General features: G+C 43.7%; 8 protein-coding genes across 8 annotated transcripts; 5 read left to right on the top strand and 3 right to left on the bottom strand.

Annotated features, from left to right (window-relative positions):
• Positions 1-226: 226 nt before the first annotated feature.
• Positions 227-913, top strand: O0I10_001618 (uncharacterized protein; the record flags this gene model as incomplete). Its single annotated transcript, XM_058481710.1, has 3 exons — positions 227-374; positions 436-808; positions 859-913. The coding sequence occupies 3 exons, from the start codon at positions 227-229 to the stop codon at positions 911-913; spliced, it is 576 nt and encodes a 191-aa protein (XP_058347567.1).
• Positions 914-919: 6 nt separating this feature from the next.
• Positions 920-4,426, bottom strand: O0I10_001619 (uncharacterized protein; the record flags this gene model as incomplete). The annotated part of the gene is made up of 3 exons (XM_058481711.1): positions 920-2,496; positions 2,562-4,262; positions 4,333-4,426. 3 exons carry the CDS (start codon positions 4,424-4,426, stop codon positions 920-922), a joined length of 3,372 nt encoding a protein of 1,123 aa, XP_058347568.1.
• Positions 4,427-4,893: 467 nt separating this feature from the next.
• Positions 4,894-6,598, bottom strand: O0I10_001620 (uncharacterized protein; the record flags this gene model as incomplete). The annotated part of the gene is made up of 2 exons (XM_058481712.1): positions 4,894-5,835; positions 5,894-6,598. 2 exons carry the CDS (start codon positions 6,596-6,598, stop codon positions 4,894-4,896), a joined length of 1,647 nt encoding a protein of 548 aa, XP_058347569.1.
• Positions 6,599-8,453: 1,855 nt separating this feature from the next.
• On the top strand, positions 8,454-10,451 carry O0I10_001621 (uncharacterized protein; the record flags this gene model as incomplete). The annotated part of the gene is made up of 6 exons (XM_058481713.1): positions 8,454-9,207; positions 9,261-9,532; positions 9,598-9,695; positions 9,757-9,965; positions 10,027-10,166; positions 10,230-10,451. The coding sequence occupies 6 exons, from the start codon at positions 8,454-8,456 to the stop codon at positions 10,449-10,451; spliced, it is 1,695 nt and encodes a 564-aa protein (XP_058347570.1).
• A 996-nt stretch (positions 10,452-11,447) lies between these two features.
• On the top strand, positions 11,448-12,336 carry O0I10_001622 (ADP-ribosylation factor-like protein 8B; the record flags this gene model as incomplete). The annotated part of the gene is made up of 5 exons (XM_058481714.1): positions 11,448-11,501; positions 11,568-11,636; positions 11,716-11,870; positions 11,953-12,114; positions 12,219-12,336. 5 exons carry the CDS (start codon positions 11,448-11,450, stop codon positions 12,334-12,336), a joined length of 558 nt encoding a protein of 185 aa, XP_058347571.1.
• Positions 12,337-12,616: 280 nt separating this feature from the next.
• Positions 12,617-14,959, top strand: O0I10_001623 (uncharacterized protein; the record flags this gene model as incomplete). The annotated part of the gene is made up of 12 exons (XM_058481715.1): positions 12,617-12,691; positions 12,765-12,801; positions 12,894-12,950; positions 13,022-13,122; positions 13,196-13,278; positions 13,339-13,409; positions 13,481-13,801; positions 13,895-13,955; positions 14,021-14,153; positions 14,245-14,536; positions 14,607-14,765; positions 14,823-14,959. The coding sequence occupies 12 exons, from the start codon at positions 12,617-12,619 to the stop codon at positions 14,957-14,959; spliced, it is 1,527 nt and encodes a 508-aa protein (XP_058347572.1).
• Positions 14,960-15,092: 133 nt separating this feature from the next.
• O0I10_001624 (uncharacterized protein) lies at positions 15,093-16,073 on the bottom strand (the record flags this gene model as incomplete). The annotated part of the gene is made up of 1 exon (XM_058481716.1): positions 15,093-16,073. One exon carries the CDS (start codon positions 16,071-16,073, stop codon positions 15,093-15,095), a length of 981 nt encoding a protein of 326 aa, XP_058347573.1.
• Positions 16,074-17,840: 1,767 nt separating this feature from the next.
• Positions 17,841-19,647, top strand: O0I10_001625 (uncharacterized protein; the record flags this gene model as incomplete). Its single annotated transcript, XM_058481717.1, has 6 exons — positions 17,841-18,043; positions 18,121-18,431; positions 18,503-18,720; positions 18,789-19,029; positions 19,087-19,302; positions 19,364-19,647. 6 exons carry the CDS (start codon positions 17,841-17,843, stop codon positions 19,645-19,647), a joined length of 1,473 nt encoding a protein of 490 aa, XP_058347574.1.
• Positions 19,648-20,002: the final 355 nt, after the last annotated feature.

Here is a 20,002-nt window from a genome sequence, read left to right on the forward strand (position 1 = left end):
GCTGCCGTGCAACGGAAGGGATGTAGGGAGCGAGGCGGGGAGAGAGAAAAGAACGTGCGTGTGTGTGGGAGAAATGGAACACGGCGGAAACACAATTTGGGTGCCACCAGAGTGTCGTATAGCCAATAAGATATCGATCGACGAACGCGAAACTATAACTTGTTTAGCTCAATCTACTTTCTGCCTTTTCCTTTCTTTCTCTTATCTCTTTTTACCCTTTTCTTCAATGGCTAAAACCGTTCCTTTTCACTTGAAAGAATATTGGGAGGATCGATTTGAAAAAGAAGAACATTTTGAATGGCTCGCAGATTGGCCTATCCTCAAGCCACTGGTAGAGCCTTACTTGCACCAAGACGAGCCTATTTTACATATAGGTGTGTAAACTCAACAATGCATAAGCTATGCTATGTGCTCATATCGCCCGATCCTGATCAGGTTGTGGTAACTCGACACTTGGATTCGATATTGCCGATAGCGGTTATCCCCATGTGATCAACGTTGATTACGCACCCAATGTGATTGAGCGTATGAAGCAGCTTACAGACGTCAATCGTTATCCCAAAATTGAATGGCATGCAGCCAACTGCCTTGATGGATTAGCAAGATTTGATCCTACAAGCCAAGGATTCAGTGTTGTCATTGACAAGAGCTTATGTGATTGCCTAGCAACGGGTGATACGGATGATTTGGCAATGCAACATCAATTATCAGATCATGTCTTATCAGTAACTCGACCTAACGGTGTATGGCTATCTATTTCATATTCAAGTGAGCGTGATCACCCACCCTCCGATCCAAAATGTACGGGGTGGACATGGCGACAAGAACAAGCCATTCCTATTGAACAACAACAACAAGGTGGAAATCCAGGAACAAGACCCGCGATATATTATTATCTTTATATCCTTCGTAAAATACCCTATCCAAATGTTTGACTAATTCTACCACCTCGCTTGACTTTGCTAAGACGCCACTGGTTGGGTTTCTCGTATCGGTTGAACAATGGCTCAATCTTTTCTTGTCTCTTGCGTTTGGATATCTTGTTAGCATCGGCCACTCGGAAAAAGGTCGGTGCTGCCTCTGTCAACCACTTTGGATCAATGGCTGTCACTTCACGCATGTACTCCTTGGATGTAAACACAATTTCGTGATAAATAACCCATTCAGGCCCCTTGTTAAATAATGCACTTGATGGATGAATGTATACGGGTGTGCCTTCCAATAGCGTCTTGTAACCTTCTTGTGGATCCTTCTTAGCAGCATTGCGGAAATAACCAGACACAAGTGCTTTACAGACACGGGTATAATTGCGGCCGCATGATACAATGTCGTGCTTATATCGATCCATAATGCCCACAAGTTGCTTGCGTACATCCAATGCTCGTTTCATGCTGCGTGATTGAATAAAGTTTTCAAAACACCATGGGTTGGCGTAACTGTTGGCTTTCCATCCATTGAATACAGTGAGGAGTGTGAGGTGGTCACCTTCGGGTTGATGGAACTTCGCCTTTTTGGCATCAGCTTGAGCTTGTTTTTCCTTGGGTCGATAGAACACATTTTGTGCTGTGAGCATGGCAACGATCGTCAAGATTTCTTCGGAGCATCCAAGATCAACGGATTGGATCAACATTTTGGATAATTGTGGTTCCAATGGGAATTCAGCCATCTTGCGTCCCAAACGTGTCAATAACCCTTCATCATCCAATGCTTGCAATGCATAAAGTTGTTCAAGAGCTTGAATCATGTTGGCTTCAGGTGGCGGATCCATGAAATCAAAATGCAACAAATCGTTGATACCCATAGCCTTGAGCATCAATACGGTCATGCTGAGATTGAGAAGCTGAATTTCAGGAATTGTGTTGGGAAGCATTTCATTGCGATAGGCAGCTTCAGTGTAAAGTCGATAACATTTGCCAGGACCAGTGCGACCAGCACGTCCTGCGCGCTGACGAGCAGCTGCTTGAGAAATAGGTACCACCACAAGCGAATCCATACCCAACTTTGCATCCCACTTGTTTTGCTTGACAAATCCAGGATCCACCACATAGTAAATGCCATCAATGGTGATGGATGTTTCTGCAATGTTGGTAGCAATAACAACCTTACGACTGCCAGGAGGTGCTGGATCAAAGATACGTGATTGCATTTCACTGGGAAGAGCACTGTACACCGGTAAGATGATAAGCTCCGGTACTTCTGATCCAAGGGCCTTCATACGCTCGTAAAGAATCTCGCATGATGTATCAATCTCTTCTTGACCTGTCAAGAACAGCAAGATGTCTCCAGGTGGTTCTGACAAGTGAATTTGCATCACCGTAATCAATGCTGCATCGAGATAATCGGGTTCAGGATCTTTGGTGTATAGCACCTCGACAGGATACGTTCGACCGGGAATAGTGAAAATAGGACAATTGTTGAAATAGCTGGCAAACTTATCGGCATCCAATGTTGCTGACGTGATGATGAGCTTGAGATCAGGTCGAATCTTTGCGGCACCTATCATAATTCATGCATGTTAGTGAATAAAGCGTAACCTAGCAACCAATGACCTTTAAACTTACGTTTCAATAAACCAAACAATACATCGGTAGAAATAGTACGTTCGTGAGCTTCGTCAAGAATGACCACCGAGTAATTGGACATGGCTGGATCGATCAAGCATTCACGCAAAAGCATACCATCGGTCATGTACTTGATGCGAGTGTCGGGGCTTGTACAATCTTCGAAACGAATAGTGTAACCCACTTCTTGGCCAACACGACAACCCACTTCCTCAGCAACACGCTTAGCAACGGACATGGCAGCCACACGACGAGGTTGAGTACATCCAATACGACCAAGATTCGAGAAACCTTCTTCAGCAAGGTATTGTGTCATTTGTGTCGTCTTTCCAGATCCAGTATCACCAACCACCACCAAGAACTGATTCTCTGAAATAGCTTGTACCAAGGATGATCTCAGCTTGAAGATAGGCAATGATTCACGCTGCTCTTGGATTGATAGATTGGTGATCTTGCCGAAACTAGTTGCACTGTTGAACGTAGCTTGTTTCCATTCTGATTTGGGTTGTTGACCAGCAGCTGCTGCTCCACGTAAATCCTGCGCAAATTGGCGTTCACCAGGTTCAGGCATTGGATCCAACCATGGCTTATTGACATCCTTTGCAGCTTGATCCATCTCTTCATTTTGTTGTTGGTGTCGAAGTTCACGTCGTTCCTTAGCCAATGCTGCACCTGCTAATGCTGATCGATTCATTGTACCATCAGGGATCTTAACCACTTTGACAGGACTAAGTTGCAATGTCTTTTTGGTCTGACCACGTAAAAAGGGTGGCTCTTCTTCACGCACTTCCACATCAATCTCCTCTTCAGCTTCCATATCAGCTTCAAAGTCATTTGCATCCTTGTCGATATCGGGATAATCAGCAGCATTCACCACACCAGAAGCAATCAATTGCTTAATCTCCCAACGTTCGGGCGAAGACATGCGTTTAACGGCACGATTGGGGCCATCATCATCAAATTGGCGACGAATAGCTGATGCTGGTCGATCAGGATTACGAGTTGCAAGTGAATCCATTTCCTCTTTGGATCGTACGCGTAAATTGGGTGATAAATCCTCGCCAGTCTCTTGATCCACATCCTTCATTGACAAGCTGATACGTGATCCAGCAACAGACATCACCTTGACCTTGACCTGCTGATTGCGACGTACGATATCACTAGGATGACGAACCATACCAGGTGCAATCTGTTTGACGTGTACCATGCCTTCCACTCTTCCACGAACACCATCGAGTTGTACAAACGCACCAAAATCACGCATGTTGGTAACACGACCATTGTAAATCTTGTAAATGACAGGTGCATCATCTGGTTTTTCACGTCGACGAGGTGGAGTACGAGATCGATGATGTCGTCGTCGAGGGCTACGAGATCGTCGTCGTGAACGTGCGGGTGGTGAAGGGCTTCGTTGTCGTTGTTGCTCACCACGTTCCAATTCTGCCATCATATCATCTGCTACATTCAAATCTTCTTGTCGCTTTTGATACCAGTTGGGGTCATCCGCCATAGCAAGACCTGGTAACGTCTCTGCCTTGACTTCGGCTGGTTGCTGTGATAAACCCGGTTTCGGCTTCATGGTGTTGATTATGCGATCCAGGTTCTCAATAAACGATTCTGAAAAGTCGGCATCCTTGAGTGAAGACTTGAACTTGGCCAGCGATCCCTTGGCTTCGTCATGCAAATGCAAAATGTATTCGGCTACAAAGAGGTTGGTGCATGGATCAGCATGGAGTCCACCTTGTCAACCTGCATTCAAGCAATCACATACCTAACACCTTATCGCTCAATCCTGTATGATTGTAGAGCTCGCTCACCACCTTGTTGACAAGTGACAATCGCTCCAATTGCTCAAGATCCTCCATAGTGTGTATGTGTGTGTGTAAAGAGTAAAAGCGGAAGCAAAGGTATTGGGTTCCTCTCTTTCTCTCCTGCCACTGGTGGATCATTATCCGTCTCATGTGACGTCGCAGCATTTGAATACCTATCCCCACTGCTGGAAGTGCACGTGTTTCACTGAGAATCAATACAATGTCTCTCTCCTTCTCCCTCTCCATCTATGCTAATCCTAAAGTTTATTATTGTGAATGTAGTATTCAAAGCAAACGACATGGAAAATAAAAACAATGATTCTATATTATCATCTTCTAGTCTTCGTTGTGGACCATTTCTAATCCTTTACGAGTAGAGTGGTATCCGCATAAGCAAAGTCATATGCAGGCGATTGGATTTTGCTTTTATCTATGATGTGCTTATTGTGAAGATGATTGGGTGCTATTTACAAAGCAATTGGTGTGGGAAATGAGTTAAAACGCTTCTACATTGCTATCATCTAATTCTTCTTGTGGGACTTGTAGTAATTGATCAAGCCGTTGGTAGAAGCATCATGAGAAGTGATATCGCCTTCTTGGCTCAACTCAGGAAGAATGGCTTTGGCAAGCTGCTTACCAAGCTCCACACCCCATTGATCAAACGAGTTGATATCCCAAATAATACCTTGCACAAAGATCTTGTGCTCGTACATGGCAATCAATGCACCAAGTGTAGCTGGCGTCAATTTTTGGAAAAGGATCGAATTGGTTGGCTTGTTACCCAAAAAGATACGATGGGGAACGATATTGGAGTCGGCATTGGGCCCCATCTCAGCACGCACTTGTTCCTCGGTTTTGCCAACCATAAGAGCTTCCGTTTGAGCGAAAAAGTTGGATAATAAAATATCATGATGATTGCCAAGGGGATTGTGTGTTTCAACAGGAGCCAAGAAATCACAAGGGATCAGCTTTGTGCCTTGGTGGATGAGCTGATAGAAAGCATGTTGACCATTGGTACCAGGCTCACCCCAAATGACAGGACCAGTGGAGGTTTCAACTCGCTCGCCTGAACGTGACACGTATTTGCCATTCGACTCCATATCACCTTGCTGGAAGTATGCAGAGAAACGATGCATGTATTGATCATAGGGTAAAATGGCCTCACTCTCAGCACCGAAAAAGTTGTTGTACCACACACCAATGACAGCAAGCAATACAGGAATGTTTTCTTCAAGAGGAGCATTCAAAAAGTGTTGATCCATCTCATGGGCACCACGCAATAATTGTTCAAAATTGTCAAAGCCAACATAGATAGCAATTGAAAGGCCAATAGCTGACCAAAGCGAGTAGCGACCACCAACCCAATCCCAAAACTTGAACATGTTCTTTGCATCAATGCCAAATGCGGTAACAGCAGCGGTGTTGGTGGACAAGGCAACAAAGTGCTTGGCCACGTGAGTAATCTATTGTTTGTTATGCATTAGTAAGGTATGACATTCCATCTCAGCTTTCCCGACTTACGTCTTTTGCCGTAGCGAGAAACCAATCCTTGGCCGTTGTAGCATTAGTAATGGTCTCTTGGGTGGTGAATGTCTTGCTTGCCACAATAAACAAGGTCGTCTCAGGATTCACCGATTTGAGGACTTCAGCAATATGGGTACCATCGATGTTGGATACAAAGTGTACACGTAAACCATCCTTGCCATAAGGCTTGAGAGCTTCAGTCACCATGACAGGGCCAAGATCAGAGCCACCAATACCAATATTGACGACATCAGTAATAGCTTTACCGGTGTATCCTTTCCAGGCACCAGAACGAATGGCCTCTGAAAATTCCTTCATATGTGCCAGCACATCACGCACTTCAGGCATCACATCCACGCCATTATCATAGATGGGGTTGTTGCTCAAGTTTCGTAAGGCAACATGGAGCACGGCACGATCTTCCGTAAAGTTGATGTGCTCACCAGCAAACATCTTGTTACGCATTTCTTCAACCTTGGCCTCACGAGCAAGTTCAAGCAATAGTGAAAGTGTGTCATCATTGATACGGTTTTTGGAAAGGTCAACCAAGATTTCGCTATCTGTGCCAGCAAAACGTCTTGAATACTTGGTAAAGCGGTTGGCATCCTGCTTGAAAAGATCCTTGATGATAATGTGTTGACCGGCTTGGTCATAATGTTGTTGCAAGTTTTTCCAGGCGTTGAGACGATTGGCAAGGACCATAGTAAGCGTTATCAATAAATGAGAGAAAAGAAAGATAGGGTTGTACTACACGACAACAAGAACGCGTGTGCATGGATCGGCTTTATAGAAAATCATCAACCCCACCCACATTTTCCCGATCGCCGGGTAATTTCCCTTTTACGATTGGCCCTTCAAAGTGACAGACGGCTTAGTAAGGTTCCTTCAAGTTCCCGACCCCTCTCTTTTATGCGCGTTTGTTTTGTGCATAAGCTCCTTTGAATAATCCCGAATTATCCCTCTTTGCTGGATGAATTATTACGCAACATCTAGAAGCTTCACTTTGCTCAAACAGCTAGAATAAAACAGCTTGCGTCACAAGAAAGCAGTTTTACACCTTACATTTGGTACACCTTCTTACAAGACACTTTCGGGTGCATTGATCACCTTGACCTACTAGACATACCATGGTGACTTAAAAAGCTCCATTCGCGCTATCGTAGGAGGACATTGCTATAGTAGGGTGAGAGATTCATTATGCACTCCCCGCCAATAGGATCGGTCCTTCAAGGTTTGCCCCTCTCGACTTTATTACACAAACACGCCCCTCCACATCTTTTGGCTCTAATATGAGTGAAGCCATTGACAATGAGCAAAGAACAAACGCTTTCCCGTAGCATCTCACTCATTACAGCTACCTGTTTTACGCGTGATGGAGATGCTTACTCCTAATGTTTGGTGTCGAGAGCACTATAGACAAGGTGAAGAATGAGTGAAATTGCATGTGGTGGTTACATACTAACGCCGTTGACAGGTTGCTGCATAAATTGGATGACGGTTGTCTTTAAAAAGGTATGTAAACAACATCCAATGATGAAGATCTATCAAGGTATGTATGAAAATGGAAGCTGTTATATCACAACAACCCTCCCGTTCGGAGACGTGGTGGCCGGAACATGTACGTTTGCGCACTATATGTTTATGCTTATCAGTTAGAAGGTGTCATCGCTTTTCCTTTCTGTAATGTACACACACACAAACCTTGGACATCGTCTTATTTTGTGGATTTTGAGCACACGGAGTGAATTGTGATAGCCGATGTATGCTTAATGTTGATACCTTGTATATCTCAGTTCCTGGTTTATGAATGGACATCCACTTTCATTATGCGTCCTATCTTAGGCGGGATAAAGCATATTCTAAAAATGGATATTCAATGATCAACGTTAAGGCTCATTGTAGTAGTGGCTCCCTAACAATCTAACATTCCTAATAGATGTTTTATGTATCACTCTTTCCTCCTTTTTAGGATCACAAAAGTATCCATACCCAGTGTCCATGGATATTCAAAGGTACCCATCACTGGTTATAAATACATGTAATCCTTATTTCCTTATCCTTCTCTAGAAGAGAAGATCCGTTACGAGTATCATCACTTACTCCTCGTCTACTACCATTGGTACCATCCGACATCCCCCCCAATGATATGAAATCTTGCGTCGACTATCATCAATTCCCGGCAACTCCATACGTGGCAGCATCACATCACTAAGTGGTGGTGCTGGGGTTCTCTCTATCAAGTACTAGTAGCAATGGTACCAACACAACAAGCCCAATCATTCAAGGTTGCTATGTCGAATGTGTAAATGCAACAGCGACATCATTGATTGAAGCATGTGTATTGATGGGATGCATGAATGAAAGGGGGCTGTGCTATCAACAGCAGCATAGGTAGGCGTGCACAGGCCAAGTTTTTATTGATAGTACAATTCTACTAGTAAAGATGTCACACTAGCCAGCAGTAATTTCGAATGGATCGGTGTAGGAATAAAGGTCGCATCAAATTAGTGCTAGCTCTGCAATAGACAACCGCTTCCTCAACTTCCACAACCCCCCCATGCAACGGCCTGGCGACATTCCACTACGCGGCATCCACATCAACATTAGCTCCGATCCGTTTCAGCATCGAATACCACCGTACTTACAACGAGCATGGCAAGAGAGTCGTCTTTCACACTTGCAAGCACGTCTTGTGAAGCGTTACAAACGAGCGACACCCATCGAGTTGTTTGCATTGTCAGTGACCATCTTTCTCGGCGGCATGTACTTGCTTGTGCACGTTGGATTCTTCAGTGGACGCAAATTCCAAGATTGGCGCTATGATCATACCAGTGGGAGTTTAGGTGGACCTTGGCAGCAAGACGTACAACTCCTTGATCGACTGTATCCTGATGATGGGCTTGGATTGACGACTGCCGTGCTCTTATTTGAACCCCAGGATGAATGGTCTGTCAAAGAAGATGCTGAAAAACAATTAGCACCATTGTTGAAGGATCTATGCGACCACCCTATCATGCATCGCATCTTGATATGGAACAACAACCCCATCGTCAACTTGACGCACGACCACTTGTCATCCTGCAATAAGGTGGATATCCACAACTCCTATAGCAACATGCATCAGGCAGCACGATATCTTGGATGCAGCATTGTCACTACGCCTTATTGCTACTTTCAAGATCATCCTGGTTCAAGACATTTACGAAGCTTATATGCCAACTTTTTACGACATCCCCATTTGATCCACAGCGAATCACATGATGTTGATGCATATGCACAGGCACGTTGGCGTTGGTGCTTTTTCAATGATGGTATGATAATTGAACAAGGATTTGATCTATGAAACTTATGGGAAATATGGTAGATGTGCACATGCATACATGTCACCAACATCAAGGTTATGGCACATTCGTATCACGAGACAATGTTCTCAGGTTCATTGATTTGATGGAGCTGGATCCAATCGACGTCATGCAATCGGATATGTATTTCACTACCTTCATGAATCAAGTCCCGTATCAGCTTGAAGGAACCGCCGCTGTATTTCCGGAATTCAATGATGAAGAGGATCGCGAAGGAAGGCTGATTGAAAACGAGAATAATCCAAACTTGACGGCTGCTGGAAGGAACCATGTGGTGAGGAAAGGATACATGCAATCGCTTTGCCTTGTGCTCTAATGCATCTTGTGGCCCTCCTATAGCACAACAGTATAGTGATGTTATACAAGCATCTATTGCGCCGCACCAATGTATTTGCCACGGAACAAGTATACCCAGGATTGAATGAGCAGGATGCAAGGTATATATACATACATGAATAGGGACCATCAACAATAGGGCTAATGAATTTGGTTTTATAGAACCCCATGTCGCAACGATCGATGTCTATTCTTGACAAACATACCAGCACTTCCAGATCCACGTCTATTCAAGTACAATCCCAGCATCAATCTCAACCAGTGGGAGGATATGCATGAGAGCTATTATAATTCACGTGGACACTATGCCGAATTTCCTTATGGAAACGCCGTGGATTATGATGATACTACTGCTTGGAAGGCTCAAAAGAGTAGGTATTTGGAATAGGATCAACAATGGGCAAGTGCTTATATACATGCATGCAATGGTAGATATCACTGCAGGGGATTACATTGGGCTCGATCTATTAATGCCAATGCGGATACCGCTCAAATTTCGCTTTCTCGCACGACATCCATTATCCTATCGAGACACATTGAATATCCAAATATCGTTTGATGGACAGCATTGGGTAAGCAGCTTTATTACGATGGTATTAAGGGTTATGACGTATACTAATACGTTGGTCTTGTAGATGAAAGTTCCCGTTGGATCAGAGGTTGATTGCAGTGCTTTTGCTGATGGTACAATGATAGAATGCAGGTTCAGTATTAGCGAGACTGGATATCGTTTTGTTCGACTACAAAGTACAGCCGATCAGGACTATGCATATGAGATCCACGATTTGTCATTCACGGTGCGAGCACGACAAGATATCGATGGGCATTTACTCCTGGATGATGATATTGTAGGATAAAAGCCATTACGCACACACATATATATACACGCACAAGCACACATACAATTTAGATACCATCACATTTTCCATTGTGTCATAGTAATGAATAGACTTTTAATACAAGCAATCGATATCTCTTCTACCCTAATGATGATCACTGATGGCAATTTCCCGTAGCATGTTGTGTACTATGCCTGCACACTCGGCAGCGTAAAAAGCTATGACCCAATTCAATGATACCAGCAATCGAGATCAAACGTATCAACATGATGCATTATCTGAGACCGAATTCACCATGGTGTACAGCTCCGTATATCCTACAACTCACCTTTTGACCTTGTAAATCTTTGTAAGGATACCTTGAGAAGAGCGACCTAATGTAATGATGACGTATCTCATTAAGAGCAGCTGTAGTAATCGTTGTCGGTGTAAGTAGTAGTTGAAACATCTTCAGCACTCTCCCGAATTTACAAGCACGTGCGAGTTGCTATGTATGCAGGCGTGCATATGCATCTGTCAACACGACACAGCTCTACGAAATAGGTTTCAAGGTTGTACATAAATCAATGAGAAGGAGGAAATCGTTTCAGGAGAACATGGCAGCAGCAATAATGTGGAATGAAGAGATGGATCCCATGATATTTACAAGAGAAAGGAAGGGAAGGGATGGTGCCACTCATCAAAAATAAAAAGACACGGGTGCATAAAAAGCATTCCACAATGACGTGGGTTGGATACAACATGTATAGTGAGTGAGTGTGGTGGTACTTTGTGGCAAAACAAAACTGTGTATGCAGTGACGTCGGTCCTCGAAAGCTGCTGGTGCGTTGCGTTGCACATGAAAACCATCAGCGAGTGTGTGAGACGAGTGCGCGAGAGTGGAAGTTTTTCTGTAGCACACAGCAAACGAGTCGACTTTTTTTTTCTTGTCCTTTTCTCTTTCCATATTCACTTGCTCTCTCCTAATCCCCCGTTTCTCTCATTGGGCACCACTGCTGCTCGCATCTCAATTAGATGGCTTCATTCATACAAGCAATCCTCGACTGGCTACGGAGCCTTTTTTTCAAGGTACGAACCCTTTGCTGATTTATGCATAAAGCCCATCATAGCATTTCCGCTCATTCGTCCTTGTAGACCGAGATGGAGTTAACCTTGGTAGGTCTCCAAAACAGCGGTAAAACAACTCTCGTCAATGTCATTGCGGTAAGATTAGCGTAGAAGCTTGTTGTCTTTTGAGGGATGTATCCCACTCACTCATGGGTTGCCATATCATATCATACAGTCGGGTCAATTTATGGAAGATTCGATACCAACGGTCGGCTTCAATATGCGCAAAGTTACCAAGGGTAACGTGACAATGAAACTTTGGGATATTGGTGGCCAGCCACGATTCCGGAGCATGTGGGAGCGTTACTGCCGTGGAGTCAATGCTATTGTGTAAGTCAGCTGTTATGGATCATGATGATGATGATGATGATGATGATACGAGATACCAATCTATGTCTTTTTTCATCTTTAGCTTTGTGGTGGATGCAGCCGACCATGACAAGATCCAAGCAGCATATACAGAGCTCAAGAACTTGCTAGACAAACCACAGCTGGCCAACATTCCTGTGCTTGTACTTGGAAACAAGAATGATCTACAGAACGCGTTGACCGCTGAGGAACTCATTGATGCTTTGTATGTATATCAAATATGTGTGGGATCGATCAAAGATTCGATGATGGGCGGCGGGGTGTTTCAGTTTTTGGAATCCAGGAGCTAACCGTTAATGATCACGATAGGCACCTGAAATCCATCACCAACAGGGAGGTGTCGTGTTATTCAATCTCGGCCAAAAATCAAGTTAATATCGATGTGACATTACAATGGCTTATCAAGAAGGGCAAGGGCCAAAAGTAAAATGGATCTTTTTTTCCTTTGATAAATAACAACAACACACACACAACATACACGCGCACAAACACAACCCACAATACGCAGCATTACCCATTCTTACCCCCCCTTCTTCATACCTCCTCCGACGTTGCACAGTCTTGGAAGGCACCGAATAAAAGAGATATCCCAGAGACAAAATGAATCAGTCAAATACCTCTCTCTTTTCTTTCTTCTTTTTTATTATATCTTTTGTTCGAATCCCCTATCCATTGACATCCCCCACCATAATAATACCACCTATTAGATGACTCTATATGGATCAATCGATAATCCTGTAGAGCAAAGTGAGCAACTTTTGAACCGACTTGGGTACAAGCAGGTATTACAAAAGATGATGACCACAAAGACAACAATAGCACCTTGCCAATGTTCATGATAATGGTTCTTTTCAGGAACTTCAACGCCGATGGTCTCTTTTTACAACATTCGGTAATGATCATTTGGATGTCATTTGGATGATGATGATGGTTCTCACGACGATTGAGAAAAACGCCAATAACGGATTTGCATTAATCTTATAGGCCTGGCATTTGCCAACATTGGGATATTATCAAACACATCTGCAACATTTCAAACCGGTAGGGACCATCCTTCATGGGTAAAATGGAACATCTCCGCTTGTATCTAACCACACAGAGGGGAAAAAAAGTTTTACAACGTGGGGGTCCTCGAACAGTAGTATTGGCATGGAACCTTGTGTCATTGTTCATGATATGCATTGCATTGTCCCTGGCTGAGATTTGTTCACTGGTATGTGTTGAAGGTTGTTGCATAAATCAATACCTTTATTTTTACCCCTGACGGCATCTTTTTTCGATGGCAGTACGCCACAAGCGGTGGTGTCTATTACTGGGTGTTTGAGATGCTGCGTTCAAATCCACGCCATGCAAGAAAAGCACCCTTCATGTGAGCAAAAAGGATAAAGTTGAGTGTGATGGATCCTAGCTAATATGACCATTTATGCAGTGCATTTGCCACCGGATGGACGTATACCCTTGCTTGCATTATCAGTCTCGGGGCAAATAATGTCATTATTGGTAAATGGTCAAAAGTGTGCCGTGAGAGAATGTATCTATACATGTATGCTGATAGGTGATATCATTATCAGCACTTTCATTTGGCTCGTTGCTCGAGATCACGATAGGCTATGCGGTGACTAAATTGCAAATCATGTGCATAGCAATGGTGATCACAGGCATACACGGGATGTTGAATGCATTTCACTTCAAATCGCTTGGGGCATTGAATCAGTGGAACGTGTTCTGGTCATGCGGTGGTCTTTTGGTGGTCATCCTTGCTCTCACTTTGGGTGTGGACGAACGACAATCCTTCGAATGGGTGTTTACGGACTATGAAAATAGAACTGGGTTTGACAATCCTATCTATGTTTTTGTTCTTGGCTTGATTGGTGCAAGCTACTCCATGTTCGGTAACATGTCAAACCCCATATTCTATTCTTGCGGCGATAAGCGTCATCCCTATCATCATCATGCTGACCTAAAAGTTTATTACAAATGTGTAGGTGCCGAAGGAGCCGCTTATGCAAATGAGGAAACCAAGGATGCCGATTTGTCTGCTCCCATGTAAGCATCATCATCCAGCAGCAACAAGAGAAGTTAATAACAATGATCCATTTTTATTATTATAGGGCGATCGCTATGTCGATTGTGATGAGTTGGGCTATTGGATTGGCATTTTTGATTGTCTTGCTTATATCCATACAGGATGTGGATGCTATTCTGGATTCGTCCCTGGATATGCCAGTGGCGCAACTGTTTTGGGTATGTTTACAAACTCTGTTACAAATGCATGATAATGACCCCCACCCCCTTTAACAATGAAATTCAAACCCCCTCTCTCCTTGTTTTGCAGAATGCCATCGGAAGAACCGGAACAGTGGGATTCTTGGTTCTCTTGATCTTTTGCCAATTTTGCACTGGTGCAGCCACACTTACCACAACCTCTCGTATGGTGTATACCCTTGCACGTGACCATGCCGCGCCTTCATTTTTGCAAAAGGTGAATCATCATCAGCTGCCAGCCAACGCCGTTTACTTTGTTGTCTTTATCGTGTGCTGTTTTGTGATTACGCCATTTCCACTATCCGACTTTGTTTTTGAAATGCTCATTAGTGCCACCACCATCACGACCCATTTGGCTTATGGTGAGTTGTTGTTGTTGAAGAATGAAAATGAAGATGACTTTTGTACCACTAACCTGGGTCCATCATGCAGCAATTCTCCTCGGTTGTAGGATCGCCGTCAAACCTTACTTGAAAGAAAGGGGTCGTTTCTCATTGGGTAAATGGTCAGGGCCTGTAACTTGGATCGCCTTTATATGGTCAGTGATCGCCGTATGTATATTCACGATGCCTACTGTATGGCCAATCGAAGGTAAAAAGAAGCTCTCGTTGCCAAGACAACCGAACAACATGTCTCATTTTGTTACAGCAAGCACATTTAATTATAGCGCGGTCGCTTTACTTGGCGCTATCATGACGACCATGATGTTTTGGTGCGGCTGGGGACGTGACAATTACATTGGACCACGCGATCAAAACGAAAATGATCATGATGTCTTGATGTAGCAGTAACTTTTTTATTTGGTTGCAAGTCTCTTATTCGATTATATCTATGTACATAGGACTAGCCTTTGATGAAAGAGAAAATGGATATATATATGTGCGTGTGATGTGTATATGTCAAAGGAAAAAAAAGGAGTTATGAGGATGCATTGACGGTCGATTTTTTCTTCCAGAAGAATGAACGAGTACGGCGTTGTGGTTTCTTGTTGGTCTTAGTGTCACGGGTATTCACGTCTTCTTTTGATGATGAACGATGTTGATGATGTAAAAGACCAAGAATGGTTGCTCGTCGACGTGTTTTCTTTTCATCCACTTGAGGTTTTGATTGTGCTGCTGATGGTAATGGAGATGGTAATGTGGCTGATGATGATGGCTGTTGCTGTTTTGGTGATGCCAAGGAAGAGGAGAGTTCATGTTGTTGTTGTTGTTGGACATCCTCGGACATTGCAGGGGGAGATGCGACAATAATAGGAGATGCATCAGGTGATGGAGGTGTTGATGTTGTTGAGCTTGGCAATGTTGGTAGAGTGGAAGTGGATGAGGAAGCTGCTGCTGCAGGTTGTTGTTGTTGTTGATGTTTTAGGGCGTCAATGTAAAATCGGGTCTTTTGCCACCATTGAGGAGGACAAGTTGCACCAGCCTTTTCATCTTCTCGACTTGGCCGAATTTCAATCCCTTCTAATTGACGACGAGTCTGTAATAATCGTTGTTTACGTGAAGGTGGAAAACTAATCGTTGTACATCGAGCACGTCCTCCTCCTCCTCCTCCTCCAATGCCTCCATCACTGCATCCACCACCATCAATAAGATCAGCCATTGATGTTGTCGTTGTCGGTGTGGGTGGTTCCGAATTTCCGCGTGGTCGTCGTTGTCGGCCTAGGCGCCGTAAATGCTCAACTCGAGGATCTTGTGGAAGTGCTATCTTGTTGGTGTGTTCATCATCTTTGGTAATAGCACAAGTCGTTGTTGGTGCTTGATGCTCTTCAGTGGACCATTGCATACACAGCGTCCATATAACCGAACACACCCAAAAAACTTGCGATTGCACGAGAGCAAAGGGAATAAGGACCACGTTGGGAATGCGGAACCGATCGTGATTCGTTTCGCGTTGTGTCATTGCCTCATGTCCCAGTAGACGAGGTGTTGTTGAGTTTTTGAGAGAAAAAGGAGAAAAAGGATAAAGCAAAAAGAGAGCAAGAGGGATGAATGTTTGCCAAGTTATAGTAATCATGTGTATTTTGAACGGCGATCTTTGCTTGTTGCTGACAACGCGGCATCCCCTTTTTGGCATCTTGACCGGAAGAGGATGTACTTTATATAATGTAATTCCTTGCTTTGCTGAATCCTGGCATGGGCAATATCGGATTTTGAGTTTGTGTAATCGGTAATCACTTCTTCTTGTTGCTCAGCAGCAGCGCTCTTTTATACACAGAAAATAAAGGGTTGTTGGAGGAGGAGAGAGGTCCCCGCTGTCTTTGTTCTCCTGGATTCTTCTAAAGTAGGGGATGACATGCAGCACACATATGCATGTCATACGCACCTTAACGATCACACATACACACACGCCCTTTTACCGCCACATTCCATTTGCATTACTGGCACTAACCCTTTACTCTTTAGCGCCGCTTTTTGTCTTTCTCCAGACCGCCATCGCCCATTCGATTCTTTTTTTAACCACTATACAAATGATACCAATGTCTCTCCACAAACATCGGAAACTAGTCAAAGCCATCTTAAATCCTCAATAAACATTGGCCATGTATCTCGCAGACAAAGTTATATTGGATGGTGGCACATTCCTTTTTTTTGTTTCTGTTTTTAGTTCACCTGTACCATGATGTGTCACGTTACATGACTTGAAATGTTGTCATATTCTGCTTTGCACTTTGTTGATTCGAATTTCCACTGAGCTCATTGAACATAACATACAATGGCGTACTACGTCATTGTGTCCAATAGCTTGTATGACGACTACTATGGTAGTGGTAGCAGTAATAGCAATGAGGGGTTTTCTTTATCACAATACTACTACCATATGACAAGGTGGTATGCCAATCATCTCATACATGGATCTGTGTGCCGTGTACCGAGACTAAACAGCGCTTCGTTCAATATGTTTTTCCATCAGTGGTGATTGGCCGTGACAAAGGTATGCTTTTAAAAAGTTACACAAAATCGGTCAAAGCGCGTGCTTGATACTTGATGACTGTGCACAGCATGATGCATATGTCATATTGTCGTTTCGTCATCCTCATAACATTTACCAAAGACGTGGATTAGAATAACAACGTTCACGTGTGCTTAGCATTCGCATGTTGTTCCTACAAACTCGGGTGTTCTTTTCTTTCCTCCGGTTCTCGATATCCATCTCGACCATGTGCAAATGCAACCTTGGGTTTTAGAGCTCTTGCTTAGGATAGAATTGATCGCCACCACCTAAGTATAGGGCATTATGGGGTATGATGCTATTGAAGTTTAGATCACACACATTGAAGGCGTATCTCATCCCTAATAAGTAACCTTGTTGACAATTGACCGGCCTATTCTCGCCATCATCCTCATCATCCCATCCCCAATGTTGAGAAAGAACCAATTGTCTTTAGCACGCAGCTTGCCTTGAGTGTTGTAAATTGCTTGGTTACCTATGAACAAGCTCACATTCTTATATGATATGAAAGATCTTTTATTATGACAAATTGACTATTATAGGCTACAAATGGTCTTTTATGGTCAAGGATCAAGGTTGCATAAGAAAGGGGGGTGTATTATGCATAGCATGGGCAACGTAATGGATTTGCTAAATCATTTCATCTTCGAGGACGGGAAAGCGTTGAAATGCTTTATTCGGCTGAAAAATCCCGACAAGTTTTCTTCTTCCCACTCCATGGCACGTAGTACTCGTCGAAAACCCACCACAGAGGGCACTGCAGCCTCCCCTTCATCGTCGCGTAGAGTAACGCGTAGTCAAGCAAAAGCCATGAAGCAGCAGCAGCAACAGCAGCAACCCAAAGACGCACCAACTGAGACATTGCCTCCATTAACGGCAGCTGAATGGAAGAAGCTCAATCCCAAGACTGAACATTACGAGTAGGTGTATGCTCCCTGATGGCCATGGAGTCGCGCATGGGTTACTAAGTGCCGTGCGTACGTATCATATCATGTAGATTCGGTGGGCCTGTGGGTGCCTTTGCTATGATCACGTTGCTTCCTATTGTCGTTCTTGCTTTTGCATTTGGTTGTGATGCATCTGGATATGATCCTTTGCAACGCTCCTATGCGTTGTTCACTGATTTGGTCAAAGGCAAATTCTCATGGGACATCATCTTCTCCATGGCGACAAGCTGGAATATCAGTGCCTTGTTTTGGTACATCATGTTCATCGCCCAACTCGTTACGTTCGCAATTGCTATGCCTGGTGATACTGTTCAAGGCACCAAGTTAAGAGATGGCTCTCGTTTGACATACAAGCTCAATGGTAAATGGAAGGAGAGGAGGGGGGATGAAGGGATAGTAGGGAAAAGCAAATCATTCATTGTTGTACCACAGGTTTACAAAGCGCACAGACCTTGTTTATGGTGAGCATGATGGCCAACCGAGGCTTGGGTTACCGCACTCCCTTGTACGTGTTTGACAATTTTGAACACTTGGCAGTCGCATCCATTATCATTGCCTTTGCTGTATCGATTGGCGTCTACATCAAGAGCTTCACAGGCAACCCTCGCTTGTTGGCTTTGGGAGGAAACACTGGCAATGCTATTTACGATGTAAGTATTCCCCCCTCACTGTGGGTTCTTTCAAAAGGGATAATGACTAACGATGATGATGGTGGTAGTTTATGGTTGGCCGTGAATTGAATCCTCGTATTGGTCAATTTGATATCAAGTTCTTTACCGAATTGCGACCTGGCTTATTGGGTTGGATGGTGATCAACATTTGTATGGGCATCAAGCAATACCTCAACCTTGATCGTGTGACAAATAGCATGGTGCTCGTATTGGCATTCCAGGCATTGTATGTACTTGATGCTCTTTACAATGAATCTTCCATCCTGACAACAATGGATATCACAACCGGTATGTATATGGACACAGCTGGCAAGGGAACATTTGATTCATTGTGTATGGAAATAGATGGCTTTGGATTCATGTTGGCCTTTGGTAATCTTTGTTGGGTGCCTATGATGTACAGTCTCCAAGCACGTTACTTGGTCGATTTCCCCGTGGACTTATCCTACCCTGCTTTGGCTGGTATCCTTGCTTTGCAGTGTGCTGGTTACTACATTTTCCGATCGGCCAATGCGCAAAAGGATAACTTTAGACAAAATCCAAATGACCCTGCAGTGCGAGGTATGTTACTTTTTCATTTGCCACCATTGACAACATTTGCTAATGGATGTTTATTATAAAGATCTCAAGTACATTGAAACGTCAAAAGGCTCAAAATTGATCACATCCGGCTGGTGGGGCAAGGCTCGTCATATTAATTATCTTGGTGATTGGCTCATGTCTGTAGCCTGGTGCCTTCCTTGTGGATTCGGATCCATCATCCCTTATTTCTACTGTATCTATTTTGGTATCTTGCTTATTCACCGTGAACGTCGTGATGATGAAAAGTGCAGAAAGAAATATGGCATGGATTGGGAAAAGTACTGCTCTATTGTCAAATACAGGATCATCCCTGGAGTATACTAGTAATCTTTCACTTATGCGATATCCCAATAATCGAATAATATATACGTTTCATATCTATCATCATGTCCTGAGCGCTACTTTATTTATCAAATGAATGCATACAAAAAGAATAGGAGTCATAGTTGGCCAATAACAAGTTGTCAATGCTAATGCACTAGTAGTAGGGCTAGAACAAAAGGAGATAGCCAAGGAGAAGGGCGATTGAAGGGATGATTGTAGTAGTAAGTGAATGATGCCAGCAAATGACGTTGTGCGTCCCAAACGGTACGTGAGTGAGAGTGAGAGTGTGAGAGATGGTTCAATTTTATCACCCACCCTTCTTTCTTTTTTATTCCCTTTTGCCAAGCAACCACCA

Source organism: Lichtheimia ornata, assembly GCF_029851405.1.
Source record: "Lichtheimia ornata isolate CBS 291.66 chromosome Unknown scaffold00004, whole genome shotgun sequence".
Lineage (NCBI taxonomy): Eukaryota > Fungi > Mucoromycota > Mucoromycetes > Mucorales > Lichtheimiaceae > Lichtheimia > Lichtheimia ornata.